The following is a 22,395-nucleotide window of genomic DNA, read 5'->3' as shown; positions in this document are numbered from 1 at the left end:
CTAGGGAGTATGAAGTGCCTAACAGAGGAGTAGGCGCAGAGCGAGTATTTGCTGCATGTCATTGAATGAGGCACCATCAGCTGCAGCAGAGACGTGCAGAGTCCATGGGGGTCAGGATGTCCGAGGCTTCTGCTTGGGAAAATGGGTGTGCCTGATGCCCCCAGAGTAGGTGTGGGGGATCAGGCCATTGGTTCAGTTATGGCCTTGTTGAGTGTGAGGTGTCCACAGAAACCCAAGCGAGCGGTCCAGCAGGTAGTTGGATCTATGACTCAACAAACAGAAGAGAGCCTAGCTCTGGCTGAATAAATGAGTGAATGGGTCTGGAATTCAGGTATGATCTAGACTGCTTAACCACCTTTTGCACAGCAGGGACCCTTGCTAATTTATTCCTTGTTATTTTTCTTCACAATTATGGGTGTGAGTAATCACATAATGATTCACCTGTTTAATGCCCGACTCCCTAATACCAAGTCCTGTGATGGGGAGGACAATGTACATTTTGTTCTTCATGGCATGTCTTGGTCTAACCTAACCCCTAGTAGAGATTAGGCAAACATTTGTTGAATGAATGAAGAGCTACAGATATGGATGTGGTTGTGGGCGGGATGTAGGTGAAAGCTGAGAGAAAGTCTGGGTGTTGGTGAGCTGGGAGACCAGGTCACACTTGGAGCTTCCAGGTTCAAAGTTCCTTTTTTTAAATACTATTCCTCAGACTTCCCAATTCCCTCCTCCTCCCTTACATATCATACCCCAAATCCTAGTTCTGATCAAATCCTTTCAAGCAATTCTCTGAGCTGCTGCTCTCTCATCTGTAAATATATTAAGTGCCCTGCCTCCTTCACTAGGGGGCTCTGAGTAACGCATGAGGTAATTTAATTCAACAAATGTTTTCATAGGTGATAAAATGCCACAGTGATGAATGCCTTTGAATAAATACACTGACCACGTTCAGTGCTTCCTGGCTTGAAGTGGCAGCCTCTGGGAGGACGGAGGACATCCTCCCACCTGCTCTGGAAAAAGTGGGAAACAAGATCTCTTTAACACATGCCACCACCTTCCCAGGAAGACCTTTCTTTCCATGACAAGACTCCCATCTTTCAACCTGAATGTGGCCCAATGGCGTGTCCCATCCAGCACCCTCATTCAGAGTTGACTGAGATCTGTCACAAGGGGCCTTGGTGGTGGGGCCTGGCCACATCCCACCTCCCTGAAAGCTGTCTCGTCAGCTCTTGGCAGGGTGGGGCCCGAGCACCTGGCCACTCTGATAACTAGCTATTGAGCCAGGAAAAGAGACAGAAAAGCAGAAAAGGTTGTACAACATGTAGGGCTGCTTTCAGGATGTCCAAGGTCAGAAACAGCAAGGCCAGTAAGCAGAGACCAGGCTTTCAAAAACTTTTATCCCACCAACAGCCTACTTGAGGGACTTTATTGTTGAAAGCAGGTCTTTGCACAACTGTCCTCTCCCCCGAACTGCTGCATCCCTGATGAGTTTTGGACTAAGACCAAGCCTTGTTCCCACTGTGAAGCCTCCTTTCTACCTCTGGGCAGAGATAGACATGTCCTCCTCAATGAAGAGAAAAGAGGGGAGAGATCCGGCCCTTACTGCATGCAGACCAGGTGTCAGTTACCATGCACGATTCTTTAAATACCTTCTACCCTTTCCTACACAGAACCGTCTAGGGGTCGAGTTCGTTAGCCCCATGCTATAGATCAGAAAGCTGGGAGCCAAAGACACAAGTCACCTGGGCAAAGGAACAGCCAGTAAGTGGTTATACCGGGTTGATCGAAAATCATAGCACTTTCTCCACATTTCTAATAGAGAATTAATGTGTGGTTTTAGATTTATCTGTCCACTGGCGAGGGCCTCCGGGGCTAGGATCCCCTCTAATCCATCTCCCTGCCTGTCCCTGCTCTACACGGAGCAGGTCTGACCAAAAGGCCCAGGCCTGCTCAGACCTCCTGACCAAGTGGGAAGCTTGGTAGGGGACCTCCTTCCCTGGGGTGAATTTTCTGTCATCAGTGTACCATGTGCCTCATCTGTCCCCCAGCCCTCCCTGTGCGTAGCTGGCTGTCCTGACTAACCATCTGCCTCTATTCTTGACTTTCACTCTTCTCTCTCTGTGGGGCCTTAAATCCTAATGTGTGTGCCGGATGCCCTGACACTTTCTAGGCACTGCCTGGTTCTTTCCCTCAGTGTCACAGTCCCTCCCCCAGATGCTGTCAGTAGTTCTCTCATTAGCTGACACCACCCTTCCCCTAAATTGCAATGACGCCACCCCTGTGAGAGTCCACTTAGCTAGACCTGTAGCATTGTTGTTAACAACACTTGACTTTACCCCAAACACAGATCTGAATTTAAACACAGTTCCATCTCACGGCCTGTTTCGCCTTGGGGGAAAAAAAACCTTGTCATCTCTTTATACCTTAGTCTATTTATCTATAAAATGAGGGTAATGACACCCTCCCTGTAAAATTATAGAAAAGATTGAATGGTATATATATTTAACATATAAAGTGATGAACTGTTATGCCCATCACAAAGTAAATAAAGGAAGCCTGTTGTTACTCCCAGCAGCCCAGAACTCGTCATTTAGACATAACAATCTGGTCTTTGATTCAAACCTCCAGAGATAGGTTAAACCCACATCAGGATTAGTTTCCTTATCTCCTGACTCCACTCTTCCTGCTTCCTCTGTTTTTTTTCTATCAGCCAAGTGTTTTACTACAGCCAAAGTTTGTTTGTTTTTTGCCAAAGTTTTGCCAAAATTGCAAAATTTTGCCAAAGTTTTACTATAGCTCACTAATGAATTTTAAGGAAGCTGTATTAATGAGAATAAGATAGGCTATGCTGCAGTAACAAATAACCTCCATATTTTAATAGCTTCATGTAACAAAGATTTATTTATATCTGATGACAAATCTCTTCACTAGCTCTCTTAGAAGTAGGGACTCCAGGATCCAGGCTCTTTCCATTTTATAATTCTGTTGTCTTTTTTTTTCTTTTTTAAAAGATTTTATTTATTTATTTTTAGAGAGAGAAGGAGAAAGAGAGAGAGAGAAATATCAATGTGTGGTTGCCTCTCACATGCCCCCTACCAGGGACCTGGCCTGCAACCCAGGCATGTGCTGTGACTGGGAATTGAACTGGTGACCCTTTGGTTTGCAGCCCATGCTCAATCCACTGAGCTACACCAGCCAGAGATATAGTTCTTTTATCTTAAGCACATGGCTTCTGAGACTGCTGTAAAAGGAGAGAAAAGGCAGGACTAGAAGCAACATTCATTACTTCTTCCCACTTTCCATTGGCTAGAACTTCCCACATACCCAAATCTAATTGCAAGGGATGCCGGGAAATGTAGTGTTCTCATATAACCAAGAAAAGAAAAAGGAACTGGGATTTGGTGAATACCAGCATTTTCTCTGTGCATCTTACCCCCCTTAATAAAATAACCTCCATGCCCACCAACACGTGAGGAGAGGGAGCTGTATCTCAGAAGCTTGAGTGTCCTCTCCTTTCCTCTAGGCTCATCAGCCCTGTGGAGTCTCTTGATAACCGATACTGCAGCCATGCTGACCTCAGAGGACACTGTTCTCACTATGCCAGAGTGAGGTTAAATAGCTCACTATACTACATTTTACCAAAGACTGGGGGGTTGATGCATGTGGAATAAACAGAGAGTTGCTAATTTTTTAATGGAGTTTATACATCTTGAGTTTTCCATTGAACCACCACCCCGCCACACGCGTGTTCTACAGCGATAGGTCAGAGGTCATCTGACCCCTGCCACCCAGGAATGACGACACACACAGGTCTTAAGTCCACAAAACATAAGCTTGGCATGTAAGGGGGAGCAGTTAGAGAGAGAAGGGGATGTGCACATGAGCGGAGGGGAGATGACATCTCTCCCTAACTCCTCACAGGGAAAGCAGTTCTAACTCTTACACTTTAATAGAGCTGACAAATACATATGGAATCAGCTACCCAAATCATGATTCATAGTCACACACCCTTTGACTGATAGGTTTTATGGAGAGACCTACTACTCCTATATCTTTGTCCTCTGAGCCTCCGAGCATGTGGCATTACTGTGGCTTGACATCCAGACCCAGGAAAACAAGACTCAAAGAGAGAAAGAGTGTTCCTGGCTTGACTTTTCCATCTGAGGGGTCATGCTTCTGGATGATGGGACATGGGAGTGGCTGATATTGGGAATGATTCCCTACTTGCAGGAAAACCCACCTACTTCCCACAGAGGAGTGGTCTTCCTTTGATCTCAACAAGACAAGCAGATCAGAAAACATCTTAATAATTCATTTGAGTCTTGATCCATTCTGTAACTGATGTTAGTGGAGGAAGACATTTTCCTTATAAGAACCTAAAGGGTCACTATATCCAAGCACAGCTTCTGGCACAAAGTAGGTCCTCAGATTCTTGGTGGCAGGCTGTTCAAAGGAAAGCAACTTGCCTTGGTCATGTTTGCTTAGCATCCTTCCAGAAAGCTGTTACTAAATTATGATATACCATTGAGATGATTACTTAGATGAGCACAAACTTGAGATGTGAGGTTCCTTCAAGGCAAGAGATAAACAAGCTGGACTGTAGTTTTCACAAACTGGTAAAAAGGGAAGCAGACCCTTTCTTGAACCCACACAATTTTATCCTTAAATAATTTTATCCTTAAATGATTTATCTTTAAGTAATTGTGTACCTTTTGGTAATCATCCCATATTTCTGCCTGTTTACCCACCCCTTTCTACCTTCCCATCGCCCTGTCCTCTACGTGCTACTGTCTTCACTTTTAACCATCCTGCTTTATGTGACTTTGTATTGTCCACTCCCTCAAGTCCTTCTGGAGACAGCATGGAATGAAAGAAGGAACAATAGCCTGGGGTAGAGCAGAGTCTAAATGGAGAATCAGGTGTGTATTCTGCTTGGCCAGGGCATTTGCCTTGACCTTCCTGAGCCTCATTTTCCTCACCTGTCAGCTAGGGATAACATCTCTTATCTCGCCATATTGTCCCAAGGAAAAGAAGAAAATATATGCCAACTATGTAGCTCATTGCACAGTGGGCTCTCAATAAATTTAAGTTCCTTTCCTCTTCTCTCTGTTTTGAAAGTAGGATATAAATTATACATAAATAAATTTCATGTTACACTGGAAATCCTCAGAAATGATTAATATACCCAACAATAATTTTAATATTAAGAATAGGATACTCCAGCAGCACCATCCTAATTCTGACAATCCATCTACCTGCTCCAGCTTTGTCATCATATAAAATCTAGTGCTTACAGTTTATGCTAGAAAGAGGTAATGTATATGATTTCCCATTTCATATATTCTTTGTTATAAAAAAAGATTTTCTTTATTTATTTTTAGACAGACGGGGAGGGAGGGAGAAAAAGAGGGACAGAAACATCAATGTGTGGTTGCCTCTCATGCACCCCCTGCTGGAGACCTGGCCCACAACCCAGGCATGTGCCCTCACTGGGAATCGAACCAGCGGCCCTTTGGTTCACAGGCTGGCGCTCAGTCCACTGAACCACGCCATCCAGGGTCCATTTTCAGATATTCTTTAAATCCTTTTGTTCATATCACAGTATTCTGCTACAAAACATTTCTTATGGTGCAAAGGGTAAGCAATATGTTTGCCAAGAAATGAATGACAGACATGAATGGAAACACTGAAAAGCTACAAACAATATCTAAGACTGAAAGTGAGGTATGGAAGCATCAAGAACATGCTGGAAATACTGATTTCTACTGCTCAGTGTGCCAAAGGATGGATGGGACCTTGCTGGGGAGTATGCCACACCATCCCCAATACCAGGAGAAGCCAACTGAAGCTAGGGGCATGAAAGACAGAAAGGTCTAGAAGATTTTGAGCCTAACTTTAGCCTAGCCATCTGGTAAGCTTTGTCACTGACTGATTTCAAAATTGAGTTTGGGGAGAACAAATATCATGCTCTCAGATTCTGAGTTTATTAGTAAACTGCATTTCTGTAAGATTTAAAAGGAAGCAACCGGAGTGGTTGTGAGCGTGGGCTCTGGAGCCACACTGCTTGTATTGGAATGTCTGCTCTTCCACCTGCTGTGTTACCCTGAATCCGTGACTTAACTCGTATGTGCCTCTGTTTCCTCGCCTGGAAAATGAGGATTAAAAGGAGGACTAAATAAGGTGATGTTTGCAAGGTCTGGGGCACTGTCCCTGGCAGGCAGTGGACACTTGGTCAGGCACTTCTGTGTCCATGATTAAGGGCAGATCACAGACTCATCCTGGCCTGAACTGGCAGCAAGCCACCAAAGCGCCATATGGGTGTATGGGGTCTCATACTTCTTTATCCAGTTAGGTGCAACCCTGAATTTCACATCTTAAACTCTCCCCAGGTGTCTGCCTTTTGTACCTGCCCCCTCTGCCTCCACCCTCCCAGGGAAACATGAATGAGTTCGCCTTATATCAAACTAGATGCAAGGATGGAGCTCGAAAGCAAATTGGGGTCATTACAAGGAAATAAAACCCTGCTACTTCATGTGTGCATCCAAGTGTAGCTCGCACATTTTGACCTTGACACAGCCACCACCATTAATGGAGGAGGAGAGGGAAAAGACAGAGGAACAGAATTTTGGGTGCCTGTAGAGATTGGCACATGGCACATTAAACCTTAAGCCAAGACCGCCAGCACTCTTCTCCAGTCTTACAGAGGAGGAACATACTCTCAGAGGGGTTGTTAGCATTTCCAAGGTCAACAGCTCTTGGGGAAACTGGGTTGATCACCGAGGATCATAAAGTAATAGTAGAGGATCCTGCAGGGTTCCAAGAGTCATGGTTCTTAAGCCTACTTCTTCAGCCCTGAGAGCTAACCAGAAATTAGTGCCCACTGCATCCTATGAGCTACCATTGTCCTTTATCCTGAACCAAACCAGAGAGCACAGAGCTCCCAGTCCTTCCTGGTCCAGGGAGGTGAGAGCCCTCCTGGCCTACTCCCACCCTCTCCTCCTTTGTAGGTTGGCCTGAGGCCACCAGGGGGAGCCCTTGCATTAACAGCAAAGGGAATCTGACCGCCCAAAGATCAGCGGGGGCTGGGAGGAGGGCGCTATGTTCTCCTGAGTTTCTGCAGAAGATTCCTTACCATATTGTTTGCAAAGGTATGCAAGACATTCTTGCCTTGGACTAGAGTGAGGACAGGGGTGTGAGGGAAAGTGACAGGGTGCGTTTGGCTGGTCCCCTCGTTTAGCTTGGAGGAGGAGTGGACTCCAACCTGCGTGTGTGCAGAGCCCACGAGGCAACACGGGTCAAATTGTGAGTCATGAAATCAGTGTAGTGGTGTGCGCTAGCCACTGATTTATTTTTTATTCAATGGTCCATCGTAGCTTAGAAAAGGACAGAAAACATCAGTACATCACACACAAAGGAAGAGTGATTATTGTTTTGAGAAATTTTTATTTTAGTGGGTGTGTCTGTGTACCTAGTCATGATGTAAAAGCTGTATCTTATTGCAAGGCATTAATTATTAAAACACACTAACCTAACAAGCTTATTTAAAATCAATCCAGATTCCCAGACCCCAGACCTAATTTTTCATAGATTTCCTGGCAGCTGTAATGAAGAGCCAGGTATAGGAACCACCTCTTAGAGGAAATGGGTACACAGGTGAGCTTTCCTCACCTGCCCTCCACTCCTCCCCCCTGCACAGGGCAGGAGAAGCTTTTCACTCTACGAGCTTGGCCCTAACAAGCAAGAAAAGTCACACAGACCCCAGTTGCCACAGCGTAAGCTACATGCTGTGCAAGCCCCCAACCCCCAGGACAGGTGTGAGCTCTTTGAGAACTGACAACTGAGGATTGGGTTTCCAGAACCAGCTGTCAGAAAAACAAAACCACTTCAGAGTCAGCCAGACCTGGGTTCAAATCCTGATGCTTTTACTTTTTACCTTTTGACGATGAGTGGGTTATAGGATCTCTCTGGGCCTCAGTTAATAGCCTTTCCCAGGGCTATGGTAGGATTTAAGTATAATAACATATCCCAGTGCTTAGATAGTGCCTGGCCAAAAACAGTTGCTCCATCATAGCAGCTCCCTTCCTGGCCTCCACAAAATCTCCCTGCAAGCTCAGGCACGCTCTGTCCCCACCATAGCCATCCTTATGGGCAGGGATAGGCCAAGGCTGTGCCCTTGGAGATTACATTGTCCAGCTGAGTGTTATGTACTAACAAGAGCCCTGCCACCCCCATTCCTCACTGACTCCCCCGCCTCAGTACAAAGTGAACTCCCCTGGAGAGTGACTGTCACGTCAGCCTATGGGAGAACAGTGGGGAGTGCCCCTTGCTGAAAAGAGCCAGGCTCACTCGGACTTTGGACAGAAGAGTGTCCCTTTCCCCCCTGCAGGTGCCTGGTCTTGCAAAGTTTGGCAATGGAGGCTTCTGTGAGCCCTGCTGGCTGCGGGAATGCTCCAGCCCCGGGAGAGGGAGGAGCTGCCACCCAGGTGAGGCAGGTGCAGAGCCTGGGCTCAGGTGTGTCCCAGGCTGCGGGAAGTGACTGCTCCCTGGCCAGCACAGACACAACAAAGGGTGCCCTTGGCCTCAGGATCCAGCTCTGGGAAGCTGGGTTTGTCTCCCAGACGCTGTCTCGGAGGAAAGCCATGGATGAGGTAAGGCGTGTGGGTTTGGATGTGGTTTTCCTCTGTGTATGACTTACCTGGTCTAGTTCCTCCCAGTACAGAGCTGGGGGAAAAGGCCACCTATGCACCCCGCCTCCTGGAGAGGAATGAACATGTCCCGTGCTGGTGCGGCACACTCATACTGGCCTTGCTCCCAGGGAAGGTGGGGTTGAAGCAGTGTCCTGGGCCCCTCAGAGGGGAAGGGGGCATGAGGCCCTTGGGAATGGTGGCATGAGGGACTCTAGCTCTCATCCTGTCGCTGGGTTTCTAACCTAGTCCCGCAGCCTGGTCTGAGTGCCTGTTGCCTTCTTTCATTTGCTCTTGTGGACTCTGTCTCCTGCTGGTGGTTAGTGGGTGTCCCGGGCAGACAGTATAGGGCAGGGCTGTCTGGTGATGCTTGTGGCTTTTCAGTGGGTCTGCTCCTTATTAGCTGTGTGGACTGAGGTAAGTGAGTTTTTCCTCCTGGGTCCCAGGGTCCCCCACTTCTAAGGTAGGATGGCCAGCAGGTTTCATTCAAGGTCTTTTCCTTGTAAGAGTAATGAGATGCCATAGGAACTTAACTCTTGTTCATATCAATTAGCCTATAGTAAACTGGTTGTTTCAAGTTGCAGACCCTCTCAACATGTTAAGTGAGGACTTGGTGTACTACTAGAATAACTAGTTTGTGAGATTATCGAAGGTGCTTGTAAATATAGAGATGGCCTATGGGAAAGTGCCCAGCACCGAGTCGGGCGGAATTCCCTTCTGCTTGGATGACAGTGTGCTATTTGCAGGGTTGGAGAATTCTTTCCCCTGAGAATTCTTTCCCCTGAGAATTCTTTCACCTGACAGACTGCATCTTGCTTTTTCCTTCTCCAATTTTCTACCTCTCTATTCCTCTCTTCAATGCATCAGTTTCTTTCCAAGGGGGGCAGAGGTGTGTTTTGCTTCCATATCTTCTTTATCAGGCATTTGGTGTTAAGCCGTGTTCTGAGGTGAATCATGCATCTTTCTTCCCAGAGGCTTGGCTTTAAATTGAGAGAGGGGATCTGTTTCGGTGTTTCCCCTCTGGAAAAGCTCCCCCTTGCCCCAGGGTCTGGGGCATTGTCTGTCTGAGGCAGATCACTCCAGCTCAGCCAGCTGAGTTTTGGGCAAGAGCGAGCAAGGGCAAGCTGGTATTGCTTCCACCTCCCCTCCTCCAAATTCTCTCCCCCACACCTTGCAATATAGCAATTTTGTAAGCTCCTCCTCGAAGGACAGTGGGAGGCTGAATAGATTTAGTGTGGCTGTAGGAAAAAGAAACAGACTCCTATTTTGCCCTCTCGGATGCCCCAGGATATGCATGTAGATAAACTATTTCACGTACTTTATCTACATGGCAATACAGCATGGTCAATGCCGTTTACCCTTTTTTTTTTTTTTAGTAGAGGAGGAAACTGATGGTCAGAATGGTATCACTTGCTCAGTATCACATAGCCCGTCAGCAGCAGGGCAGGAGCACGACTTTAGTTTTGTCAGGAACGATACTCAGCATCAGTTATAAGCCAGGCACCACCAGCAAGGATTACAGCAGGAGAACAGATAGAATGTTGGGCAATTCAGAGAGAAATGTGCAAAAGGGCATGCTAGCTAATACCACTTTTATGGGATACGCAAATGTCATTATGCAACTTTTTCTGCTCAGAAAAAGGAAAAGAAGATCAAAAGAGAAATACGGGTTATTCCTCATTTTAAAAGGATTTCGTTTTATTTTTAAAAGTCAACAAATACCCATTATATATATAGTGTGTGTGTGTGTGTGTGTATTCTGAGTACCTGTATTGTGTTTTCAGGTCCTGTTTTTCAGGAGCTACAGATTCAGCAGTAAACCAGTCAAAAACACCTGCCTTTGTTACACTGATATTCTAGCGGAGAAGACGAATAAACATATACATGTGTGTGGTCAAATGGCAGTAAGTGCAATGTAAAAGCACAAAGCAGGGAAGGGTTTCAGGATGGTGAGTAAGTGGAAGAGGCTATTTTAAATGAGGTTATTTCAAGAAAGGCACAAAGTAAGGTAACTGTAGAGCAGACACTTGGAGGAGGTGCGGGGGCTGACTGTGGATATCATAAGGACTTTCTAGACAGATCACAGCAGATGTAAAGGCCTGGAGGCAGAAGCTTGTCTGGTATGTTCAAGGAGCAATAAAATGGCCAGAGTGGCTGGCACAGAGGAAGCAAAGGACAGAGTGGTCAGAGGTGGTGGGAGGCCATGCAGGACTCTGTAGACCAATACTGGAACTTTTCTTCTTGAGTGAGGTGGGGAGCGCCTGTGTGTGGTGAGTAGCTCGGTGGAATGATCCAATTTACATTTTAAAAAGAGCATCTGGCTATTGTTGTTTTGAAAACAGATAAGGGAGAGCAAGATTAGAAGCTGCTGGGAGGAGGCTGTTGTCGAAATCTAAGAAGGCACAGTGGCTCAGACCAGGGTCTTGGTGGTAAAGGCGGCTGGAAATGGTCAGAAGAGGTAGAGTCAACCGGATTTACTGATAGATGGGACAAAAATAATGTGAAAGAAAGTGAGTCCCAGGTGTGAAGCCCGGGCACCTGGAAGAATGGAGTTGACATTTAATGAGATGATTGAAGATGGAACAGGTTTGCAAAGAGATCAGGAGTCAGTTTTAGACAGAGTAACCTGTAAGGCCAGGGGCCAAGTGTGCAGCTGAATATTCGGGTTTATAGTTCCAGGGAGAGGCCCAGGCAGGAGGTATGATTAAGATAATACCGTATTTTGCCATGTATAATACCCACTGTTTTGCCCAAATTTTTGAGGGAAAAATAAGGATGCGTATTATACATGGGTAGTACTAATTCCACATTTATATGTTTTTAAGTCTTTTATTTATGCTTATGCATTAAAAGTGTAACTCTAGAAAGCAATGGTGATATCTGTATGCAAAATAATACCCTGGAGAACAATGATCAGTTTTGTTTCTTAAATAAATGAATTAAAAAATTAAAACAAAAGATTTTTTTCCTGAAAATCTGGCCCAAAAATATGGGTGCACATTATACACAGCAAAATATGGTAGATCTTCGTAATCTAGCATGATGTTGGGCGCACTGTAATGTTGAGTATATATTACTGTGGTGGTTCTGAAACTTGCCTACACGTTCTCTGACATTTCTTCCATTGAAGGTAGAGTCTCGGTTTCTTTCCCTTGAATCTGGGCAGAATCACGACGGCTTTGGCTGATGGAGTAGGACACATGGATGCTATGTGACTTCACAGTCTGTGTCATAAAAGGCCATGCAGCTTCCACCTCATTCATGAGAATGCTCATTCTCGCAGTCCTCAGCCCCCTGTGAGAGGTCTGTACCCCACGGCTTTCATGCTGGACATACCTCTTGAGGACACTCTGATTGACAGTTCTAGCTAAGCCTAACCTAGCATTCCTGCAAGGCTAGAAGCAGGACCCTCCTGACCAGCCCACCCACCAGTGAGATGCCACTGAGTGAATTTCATCAAGGCCCTGCTGAGCCTCGGCCAAATTCTTATCCCACAAAATACGTGATAGGCAAAAATAGTTATTGTTTTAGGCCGCTCCATCCAGGAACAGTTTGTTTTGCATCAGTACATATCTGAACAAGTGTGTAGTTCAGACACCCAAACAGAGAAAGGTTGGTGAGTTTCTCTTTCTCCAAATCTGAGAGTGAGGTTCTACTCTGTGGCATTTCCTCAGCCAGGTAAGCTTTCGCCTAGTCGCACAGGCTTGGCAAGAGAAAACATAGCATTTCTGAGCTGTGAATGATTCCAGTTGGAATGCTTACAAAATGGCACTTGAATTTTAATGAATGAAAATTGAAGTTGTAGTTGAAAGACCTATATTTCTGTTTATCTCTGCCTCTTATTATTCAAGTGTTTTGAGCAGGTCACTGAATACTAACATGTAGGATTTGGGAGATGTCTGAAAGACTGACCAGTCTAACATATCCCATTTTAGAGATGGGAAAACTCGAGGCCCACAAGGAGAAGGTGAAAACACATTTTGTAGCTACTTATCCATGGCACCTCACACATAGTGGATATGTTTGTTAATGAGCTTCTTAGTTTTGAGAGTAAATTTTGAGACAGCAGACCACTACACCCCACTCTTTGATTATTGGATAGATATTTACCAACCATCTTCTATGAGTCAGGCCGTATCTTAGAATTTCTGAGAGGGGGCCTATCGTAGATGCCATCCAGTTGCTCATTTGTGCAGGGGAGTGTCAAGAACACAGGTGATCGTAGCATTACATGAGAAGTAGAATGATAAAGAAAGGCACAAGCTTCCATGAGAGTCCAAGAGTGGGTGCCGAGCCCAGACGGGTTCATTCTGGGTGCACTGGAGGAACTGGCACCTGAGCTGAACATCAGAGGTGGAGGAGGCCGCATTTCATCAGGAAAGAGGGAAGAAGCAGGGGACAAGGCAGAGGGAGCAGGGTGGGCAGTATGACGGAGCGAAAAAGTTCAGAGGACCCTTCTGCAGTAACAAGTTGATGAAGCAGACATTTAAAAAAAATAATAATAATAATAAAAATAAAAAAAGAAAGAGCAGCCAGAATCAAATCCCAAAAAGAAAATGGGGCTAGATATTGAAAGACCCTAAATGCCATTTGTACTTTATCTCAGAAACCAGGGGAGCCAATTAGGGTCTCCAACATGGGGAAGGGAACTAAATGTCCTCTGAGGTCTTGTCATACTCTGACTTTCTGGGCCTGCGGAATTCCTCAAGGTCACATGTGACTTGTTTTTGCCAGGTCCTGAATGCCTGTGAGACCACTTAGCAAGCCCTCAAGAAAAAATTTTAGAGGTTTTGTCCCATATAATCTGATTCTTAATGAATAAATCACAAGACAAGGTAACATGTAAAAAAGAAAGAAAGAAAGAAAAGTAGATCAGCCAGCTGAGAAAGATCATACTGTAAAGATGGCCTTTTGTCACGAGGTTGCTCTCGGGAATGTAGAGTGCCCTGGGGATTTAGATCGGGTCATTCGTTTCTGAGAAGGGAAAGGGAAGATCATTTAATTACTCACAATCCCAACAGACTAGCCACTCACTTCCATCTTTGCAGAGAAACTGTGCTACAGAGCCCTCTTGGACTGTGCTGTTTAGTCCTTGATGGTGAAACATTAAGTGACCTGTACAACTGCAGGGCTGATGCCCAGCCAGCCCGTCCTATCCAGCAGGACTGGCCCCAGCACTGACCCACTGTTCGCTTCCCATTGCGTCAAGCTGTCTCTTCCCCAAACTATGTCCCCACATTCCTACACTGGAGAGATGGTTCTAACAGGTGAATCTGATCATGTCCCTCTCTGCTAAGTCCCCTTCAGTTGTCCCCTATTGCCTACAGAGTAGAACCCAGGCCCTTTAGCCTGGCTGAAAAGGCCAAAGTGCTCTGTCTGGTACCTGCCCTATGGCTCCCACTCTAGCCTCCTGGCCCCTCATCTCTTGTGTTCTAACCTGTTATTTCTGCATGCACACTCTTTTCTCCAGAATGCTTAGTTTCACTCCATTTAAGGCTCAACTAATGTATCCCCTCCCTGAGAAGCCTCCCCTAGCCCCCTGGTCACAAGTAGTCTCTCCTTGCCTTGCAACGCCCAGACCACTGAATAGACCCAGGTCTGGGCTATGAGATCCCGGAGAGAAAGGAGCAGGTTTTGCTCACACAGGCGTGGACTAAGGTAGCCTGACTGCATACACTCTCTGGCTCTACCATTTACTAGCTGTTCAGCTTTGAGCAAGTCATTTAATCTCTTTGTGCCCCAGTTACCTCATTTGTAAAGGGAGTTCACTATATTTATGTGCCTCTCAGCCACCTACTGAGTTTTATGTAAAGAGCTTAGAAAAACTCAATGAGCTCAAAAAGGTAATTCTACCAACTAAAATAACAATAAGGTATAGTAATAATAAATGGATTGTTATGGGTTGACTGTGTCCCCTCCCACCAAATCCATATGTTGAAGTCCTAACTCCCAGGACCTCAGAAGGAGACCTAATTTGGAGACAGCATCTTTACAGAGGTCATCAAGTTACAGTGAGGTCATTAGGGCAGGCCTAACCCAATGTGACTAATGTCCTTATAAAAAGGAGCAATGCAGACACAGAGAGACACACAGAAGGGGGACAAGGTGAAGATGCAAGGAGAACACCTGTGAACATGAACTCAGCCCTCTACCACTCAAGGAGAAAGGCCTGGAACAGTCTCCCTCATGGCCCTCAGAAGGAACCAACCCTGCTGACTCCTTGGTCTTGACTTCCAGCCTCCAGAACCATGAGATTATAAATTCCTGTTGTTTAGGCCACAGAATCAAGGGTACCATGTTATGTCAGGCCTAGCAAACTCATGCACCGGCCCTATCAGCAAATTAGTTAAGAGAATTCCTGTGAATACCCCGTGCAGTGTCCTTCCTCCATCACCCTGGGGCGTGTTTGGGCCACGCTGCTATTTTGACCTCTCCCAAAACAGCAGGTGTATTTAGCTCTTTCGAGAAGAAATCTGAGAAGTGTTTATTGCCACTTAGTGTGGAACACACGAGATGGGTGGAAATACTCAGGGCTACAGTCCGTTTTCCTCCCTGATCGCTGACTCTGGGGTTTGGTTTCTCTCATCTGCAAAAACCTAAGTAGCAAATTCTTGGGATGGTTTTTAAATATTAATTTGAACATTTTGTTAGAAATACTAAACATGGAGATGTTACACATAATATGCTTTATAAATCAGGAATTTTGGATCATAATACTGGAAAAATCTAAAGTGTTACTTCTTTCTCTTTCCTATTGCTATTTTATCTCCTGCGTTTTACAGAGAAGGCAGAGTCAGGATGCAAACACAGACATCGGTGACTCCAGAGTCCCCATTCTTAACTCTTGGTTTGGTTCCTCTTCATCGTGATCATAATGAGCAGTATGTTAGACAGGTGTTTATGAAAATGTGTTAGACCAGAAGACCGGAATTTGAGTCTAGGTCTGCCATTCATTTGTTACATAGCCTTGAACAAGCCAGTTTTCCTATCTGAGTGTGTCTAATAACACCAACTTGATGGTTTGTCTACGAACATAGGTCAGGCCTGGTGCTAAGTGCTTTATGCAGAGGTGGGCAAAAGTAGGTTTACACTTTTGAATACATGAAACATAGTTTGTTCTTATTTGTTATTGTATTATTTACCCATTTTTGCCCACTCCTGCATGTTAGGCTGGTGGGTACTCCCATTGAGAGACCACTGAGAGATCCAGAGAAGTTGAGAGGTTCCTCCCACCGCTAGGGAGGAACACACAGCTAGGGTTTGGTGGCATGAGATTCAAATGCTTCAAAAGCTGAAGGTTTATTGTTCTTTTTTTAATATTTTTTAATTTTTTTATTTTTAGAGAGAGGGGAAAGGAGGGAGAAAGAGAGGGAGAGATACATCAATGTGTGGTTACCTCTCACGTGGCCCACACTGGGGACATGACCTTCACCCCAGGCATGTGCCCTTACTGGGAATCGAACCGGTAACCCTTTGATTCTCAGGCTGGCACTCAATCCACTCAGCCACACCAGCCAGGGCAGAAGCTGAAGGATTAAAGGACACATTCATAAAAGATCCTCTCTCCCGGGCACTCTAGGATAGTAGAATCAGCCTGTGGAAGACACAGCTGTAAGCAAAGAGCCATCCCTCCACCCCAGCGCCCGTGAAACCCAAGGACACAACTTGCCTGTGAGTCTCTGCTGGGAAAAACAAAAGCAGTTTTGACCCCATATAACCCCCAGGGAAAATGGTATTGTCTAAACACTGTACCTGTTCCCCAAGTCTCTCTTTCAGAAAAGACATCTCATCACAGTATGCTTCGTGATGAAAACTGGTAATAAATTTCCATGCAGAAGAAATGAAACTGGCCACGCCCTCGTCTACAAAATTGTTAAAACATAGCTGCAACAATTTGAGTGTTTTCCAATGAACACTTTAACATATCACCTGGCGAAGGTGTTTGTCCTTACCTCCTGGGGTGAAAATCTCTGCTACCTTTAGCAGTGCTAAAGAGGTATCGACTTTTATTTATTTTTTTGTAAGCCTCGCCCGAGGATTTGCTTTTATTGATTTTAGAGTGAAAGGAGGGGGGAGAAAGAGAGAGAAACATTGGTTACCTCCTGTACGTACCCCGACTGGGGATAGAACCCGCAACCTGACTAGGACTGTGCCCTGACCAGGAGTCAAACGCACAAGCGTACAGGACAATGCTCCAACCAGCTGAGCCCCTGGCAGGAGGAGATAACTGACTTTTAGCTTCACAGGACTGACTCGAGAATGTTCAGCGTGTGGGTTCCCTGTTGGGAATTGGCTGTGTTCCACTCCAGCCCAGGAGTGTGGTGGAGAGGGGGAGAGGGGGAGAACAGGGGGGCAGGGGGCCTATAAGGAATGGGAGGGGGTTCTAGTTATTGCCTTTTTCTGCCACCAGCACTAGGCGAGAGAGGGCCACACACACCCAGAGGAAGCTGTGTGGTGCAGGAGGAGCATGGGCAAGGGGTCCAGAGGTTCAAGTTTAAGCTCCACCCCTTGAGCCATGAACTCCCTGAACCTCAGCTTTCCTAACTGAGAACTTGGAATAATAACATCTGGGCACACCTTATTAAAATGGTTTAAAGACTTATGTGAGTTTTCCTCTGGGTCAGTTCTCCCGCCCAGACAGGTAGGAAAAGCGTTGCTTGGAGAACCAGTCTTGGCCTGGCAGGGAGTCCATGGGACTTTGGGCGAGTCTTCAGACTCTTCACCTGTAAAATGATGGGCTGAATCAGAGAGTCTTCGAATACCACGCTGCCTTCTGATAGTGAAAGATTTTGTGTTTAAGCCTGATCTCAAAGGAGAATTTCTGGTTCCTGGGGAGGTTAAGATTAGTGATGGTTATTTTATTTATTGGTAAACCCACTGTTTCACTGCAAGTAGAATTGAAACAACTCCTAGCTTCATCGCCCCCATGTTTCTTTATCCTTGTCTGGCTCATGAACTCAGAACGCAGTGTGATGGCTACCACTGAGCATCGGCAGCTTCAAGTCGAACACCTGGTTCAAACTCGGCCCATGACTTTCAAGCCACGTGGTGCATGGTGGCATCGCTAGAGTGGGTCCCTGAGGGGTATGAGAAGCTGAACCGCCCCACAACTCACATCAGCCACGCAGTTCATGCACACACGTGTGCCTGAGAGACAGACAGACAGACAGAGACTGACCTTTAGGTTAAGCCACTAAGATTAAGGAGTTGCTTAGTTACAACAAAATCTAACCTTTCTGGCCACTACATGCCCCGCGGTTTTCCTTTCGGGGCATGTGTTTAGTTTTCTACCGCTGCTCTAACAAGTGGTCGCAAACGTGGTGGCTTCTGGCACCACAGAGTCATTCTCTGGCCTTTGTGGATGGCAGAATTCTAAAAGGGGCCTGCAGAGCTCCTTCCTTCTGGAGGCGCTGGGGGAGGGTCGGTTTCCTTGCCCTTTTCAGCTTGGAAGCCACTTTTGTTCATTGGTTCCTGGCCCTTCCTCAGGCCTCAAAACCAGCAGCCTGGCGTCTCGCTTCTCTCTGACCTCTGCTTCCACCCTTGCATCTTCTAAAGTCTGACTTCCCTCTCCCCCCTTATAAAGACCTTTAATTACTTTGCGCCCACTGGATGATCTAGAATAATCTCCCCATCCCATTTCCAAACCCCCTTTTACCCTGTCAGGTAACAGGTGCACAGACCTGAGTTAGGGCACGGGCGTCTTTGGGAGGGGTTATCATTCAGCCTGCCACAGTCCTAGACTTTCCTGACCACTACTCACCTCCCAGTTGCTATGTTTTTTCCAGAGTATATGTCACAAATTGTAAAAAGAAAAATTGTGTAAATTTCGATTTATTTTCTCCTACTCTGATGGCTTCACTGGTTAAATAACAGAAATGAAGAAAACCGCAACCATAGATACTATGTTGGGGGCGAGGCACACTGTACTTAGCTCTTCCTGTGAATGATATAATGTAATCTGCACAACTGCCTGGCGAAGATAAGCAACATTACTGCTCCTGGTTTCAAGTGGAGAAAATGAACTCAGTGGGTTTCAGTCACTCGCCCCCAGGACGCAGTGATGGATCTGGGAGCTGACCCAAGCCTGCCTGACCCCAGAGATGTGTTTCATTTAATAGGCAAGGGACAAAGGGCTCCTGAAAGAAAAACGCAACTTAGATCTTCCTCAAATCGTTAAGTTGAACAAGATACACAAAAATAATACAATTGGAAAACAGTGCAACGATTATAATGTAATCTTTATAATGACGTTATGGTCTGATGGGGCAGAGAGGAAGAATGTTTTAACTTGACCCAGGTGAGTCAGACTTGCTGAAGGGAGGTAATTTCTGATTCCAGTTTTAAAACACGGAAAGCAGGCACCCCGCAGTGGGGGATGGGTGAGGGAAGAGCATCCCAGGAGTAGCGATCAGCTTGTACAAAGGAACTGTGGAAGGAAGTAGCACGCTGTGTTTGGGAACAGTGGCAGCAGAGAACCTTGGGGACGTGTGTGCCTCTGCTAAGGACTGCATCCCCCACACAGTGCCAGACGAGTACTAGGGTGAGAGCAGTGTGGGAGCCCAGGGGAAGCAGAGAGCAGGCATGAATTAACTGTCTTTCTCCTCCTCAAATTGTTCGTGAGCCAGTGGGTATGTGGTTAGAGAATTCCCCTCCCCTCTCCCCAGCCCCCGAGAAATTTAGTCAGCCATTCATTAATTTAGCGTGTATTTTTTCAGTCCCCACCATGTGGCGGTTGCTATGTTAGGCACCGAAATTGCAAGCTAATTGTTCCTTCCCTTTGGTATGCCACTTCCAAGGATAAACTGCTCTTTCTATCTGGAAAATGCTTTTGTGTCAGGTTGACATCATTTATACATATTTAAAGATAATGTCTTGAATCTGTGTTACATTATGGTTATTTTTAATTTTTCATTCTATTCAAAGTATCCTCATATTTCATTTTATTTGATATTCATAAGAGTCTCATAAAGTAGACAGGACAAATACAATTATTTGCATTTTAAATATAACAAAAAAGAATGGATTTTACATCTTCAATTGGTCAACTAGTGTTTTAGCTGACGTTTTCAGGCTGTGACAAGTTCTGTGAGAAATAATTGCCGTGTGTTCCTGTAAGATTGTGGTTAACACAAGTCACGTATGCCTGCTCACTTGGTCAATATGGATTTATTAATGGTTGGCTCTGGGGCCAGTATCAAGTCAGACTCAGGGATTTCTAATCCTTACCACAAACACTCAAAACCAGAAAGTACCCCAACCTACAGATGAACAAATGGAGGCTCTAGATCACCTCACTCCTAGTTTTCACCTTTCCCTTCTCTCAAAGCAAAGCAGTTGTGTATGAGGTTTCTTCTTTTTGCCAGCATCACCTGCAATCAAAGCCCTATCATTTCCTATTGTCAGTTAATACAAAAAGCAACCCCAGTTAGTGTTCAGTGAAGCCATGCATTTTACTCAGCGGAGCCTGCCTCACTCTGCCCTTCAGTGATTCTGCCTGTGTTTCCCTCAGACCAGCGTCTCTGTGCTGATCAGCTCCACTCCACGTCTATCTAGTTGCCGTTGCCAGTTTTCCTTGCTGGGGTCCCCTGTAGTATTTTGCAGATTAAGATGACAGTAGTAAGGGCGACTCTCAGGGCGCAGTGCGAAATGGCTGTGTGGGTTGAACCTAAGTAAAGCAGAACTGAGTGTTTGGGGAGCAGGCCCTGTTGCCGCTGTCCGTAGTTCTGAGCCAGCACTGTTGGCTGGACGTGGCACACGGTGGGACACAGAGATGGGAGTGGGAGGAGGGTGACTTTGTGCAACGGCTTCACAACAGGAGGCGAACAAGTGGGGCAGACTGGAGTGAGAGCTCTAGGAAGACCAATGCATACTCCTTGTCAGTGTGTGGGGGCGGGGAGGGGGGAGGGTGTGCAAAATGCAAGCATTTGGATTATTGGAAACTAAAATGCTACTCTATCAGAACAGATTTCCCCATCTGACACCACTGGCTAGTTAATTCGATACATATTTCCTGAACACATGCTCTTTGCCACATGTAATCATTTCATCACCCTCAAAACCACCATGGTAATTATTGTCCTATCCTCTTCCTTCTCCACCTCCTCATCCCCATCATCAGTCTCTTTATCCGTATCACAGCTCTCTTTACTAAAATATCATTATTGTGGGCCTCCTTCGTGCCAGGCGCCCGGTCACTGTTCATGTCTATGGCCGTCCTATGGTGTGAGTAGTTGTATCCCCATTTTACTCATTGGGCAATAGGGAACAGAACTGAAATACTAGCCTAGCCAGAACTCATAGGAATAGGATTCCAACCTAAGACTTTCAACCCTGAAGCCGGTGCTCTTAACCCTACTGCTGCACTTAAAGTAGCTCTTAGTCTAGAGAGAAAGGGAAAAATGTAACACGATAACAGTGTAACAAACGCTGCAGAGAGAAGTGCAGGGTTTCCCGGAGCCCACAGGCATCGCCTCCCCTCACTGCACACCTGAGGAAGGTGTCCTCAGGGAAATGCAACGGAGCTGAGTCAAACAACACAGATACTTTTCTGACAAAAAAAAAAAAGGGGAAATGGGCATTCCAGGTAGAGGGTGAAATGTGTGTAAAAGCATGGAGGCCCAAGACAGCAGTCTTCTCCGCTTCAGACATGAGGTCAGGAAACCCACAGTGAGTCAAAAAGAGAGGAATGTGTCTAGTGCTGTGAATGAACTAGAGGACGTAAGACCAGAAGCTTTAAGTATTCAGAGGGGAACATGAGAGGAAAATAAGCCTTTAATAGTATACCTGGCCCTGGCTGGTGTGACCCAGTGGTTAGGGCGTCGTCCCTCACACCAAAACGTTGTCAGTTCAATTCCCAATCAGGGCACATACCTGGGTCTTGGGTCTGGTCCCGTGCTGGGAGTATGCAAGAGGCAACTGATTAACGATTTGTTCTCACATCGATATTTCTCTCCCTCTCTCTCTCCCTCCCTTCTCTCTCTAAAAATAAAGGAAATATTTTTAAAAGATAATATGCTTGTGTTTTACAATGTATTTCCACATACCTAGTACATAGCAGGTACTTGACTAGTTATTGAATGAACAATTGATGAATGATTTCTGTTGTCCTTTAAAACAACCCATTTGCTTGTAAGCTCCACGAGACAAACACTTGTTCACTACTATCACACTTACATCTACAGTGGGGCCACTGAGTTGTACCATCCAGGGTACACCGCTTCCACAGTAGTGTAGGCGAATGGTGTACGGGATCACCATGCGACGAGTGTTCCTGCAGATACGCAATTTGGTCGATGGGGTTTGCATCTAATACAGAGGATTAACGTTTGTTGACTGAGTAAACTTAACGACTGAAAAGGCGTGTAGGAAGGCCAGACAGAGATTACTGTTACGCACTCTCTTTACTCATGCAAGAAGCATTAGTTAACTCTTGGCTATAAATCAGCATATCTATTTCACGGGTAGGGAAGAGCTACAAAGTGACTGCCTCCAAACACACATCTACTGAGTGGGAGAGCCAAATGAGGAACCCAGGCCTCTTCTAGTCGATGCTTTTATTTATTTATTTATTTATTTATTTATTTATTTATTCTTGCTACAGCACACAGCTTCTCTGTAAATCCATCAGTTCATGGTTGCCTCCAAGGGGCCAAGGCTGCTTCTCTCCTAGGAAACAGCTGAGCTAAGAAACGCGTCGTTGGCCGCACACAGC

At 45.8% G+C, this 22,395-nt stretch overlaps 1 protein-coding gene across 1 annotated transcript in view; it reads left to right on the top strand.

Moving 5' to 3' along the window:
* Positions 1–22,395, top strand: part of FYB2 (FYN binding protein 2) — a 133,742-nt gene that overhangs the window by 22,355 nt on the left and 88,992 nt on the right. Inside the window, exons 4-5 of the mRNA XM_053920609.2 lie at positions 8,387–8,648; positions 10,469–10,588. Coding sequence (XP_053776584.1) covers positions 8,412–8,648; positions 10,469–10,588 — 357 coding nt within the window. The 5' untranslated portion in view covers positions 8,387–8,411. The remainder of the gene's footprint in view (positions 1–8,386; positions 8,649–10,468; positions 10,589–22,395) is intronic.

The sequence above is a fragment of the Desmodus rotundus genome, chromosome 3, assembly GCF_022682495.2.
Source record: "Desmodus rotundus isolate HL8 chromosome 3, HLdesRot8A.1, whole genome shotgun sequence".
In the NCBI taxonomy this organism is placed as follows: Eukaryota; Metazoa; Chordata; class Mammalia; order Chiroptera; family Phyllostomidae; genus Desmodus; species Desmodus rotundus.
Note: the sequence above shows the minus strand (reverse complement) of the source record. Positions and strands in the feature narration are given on the sequence as shown.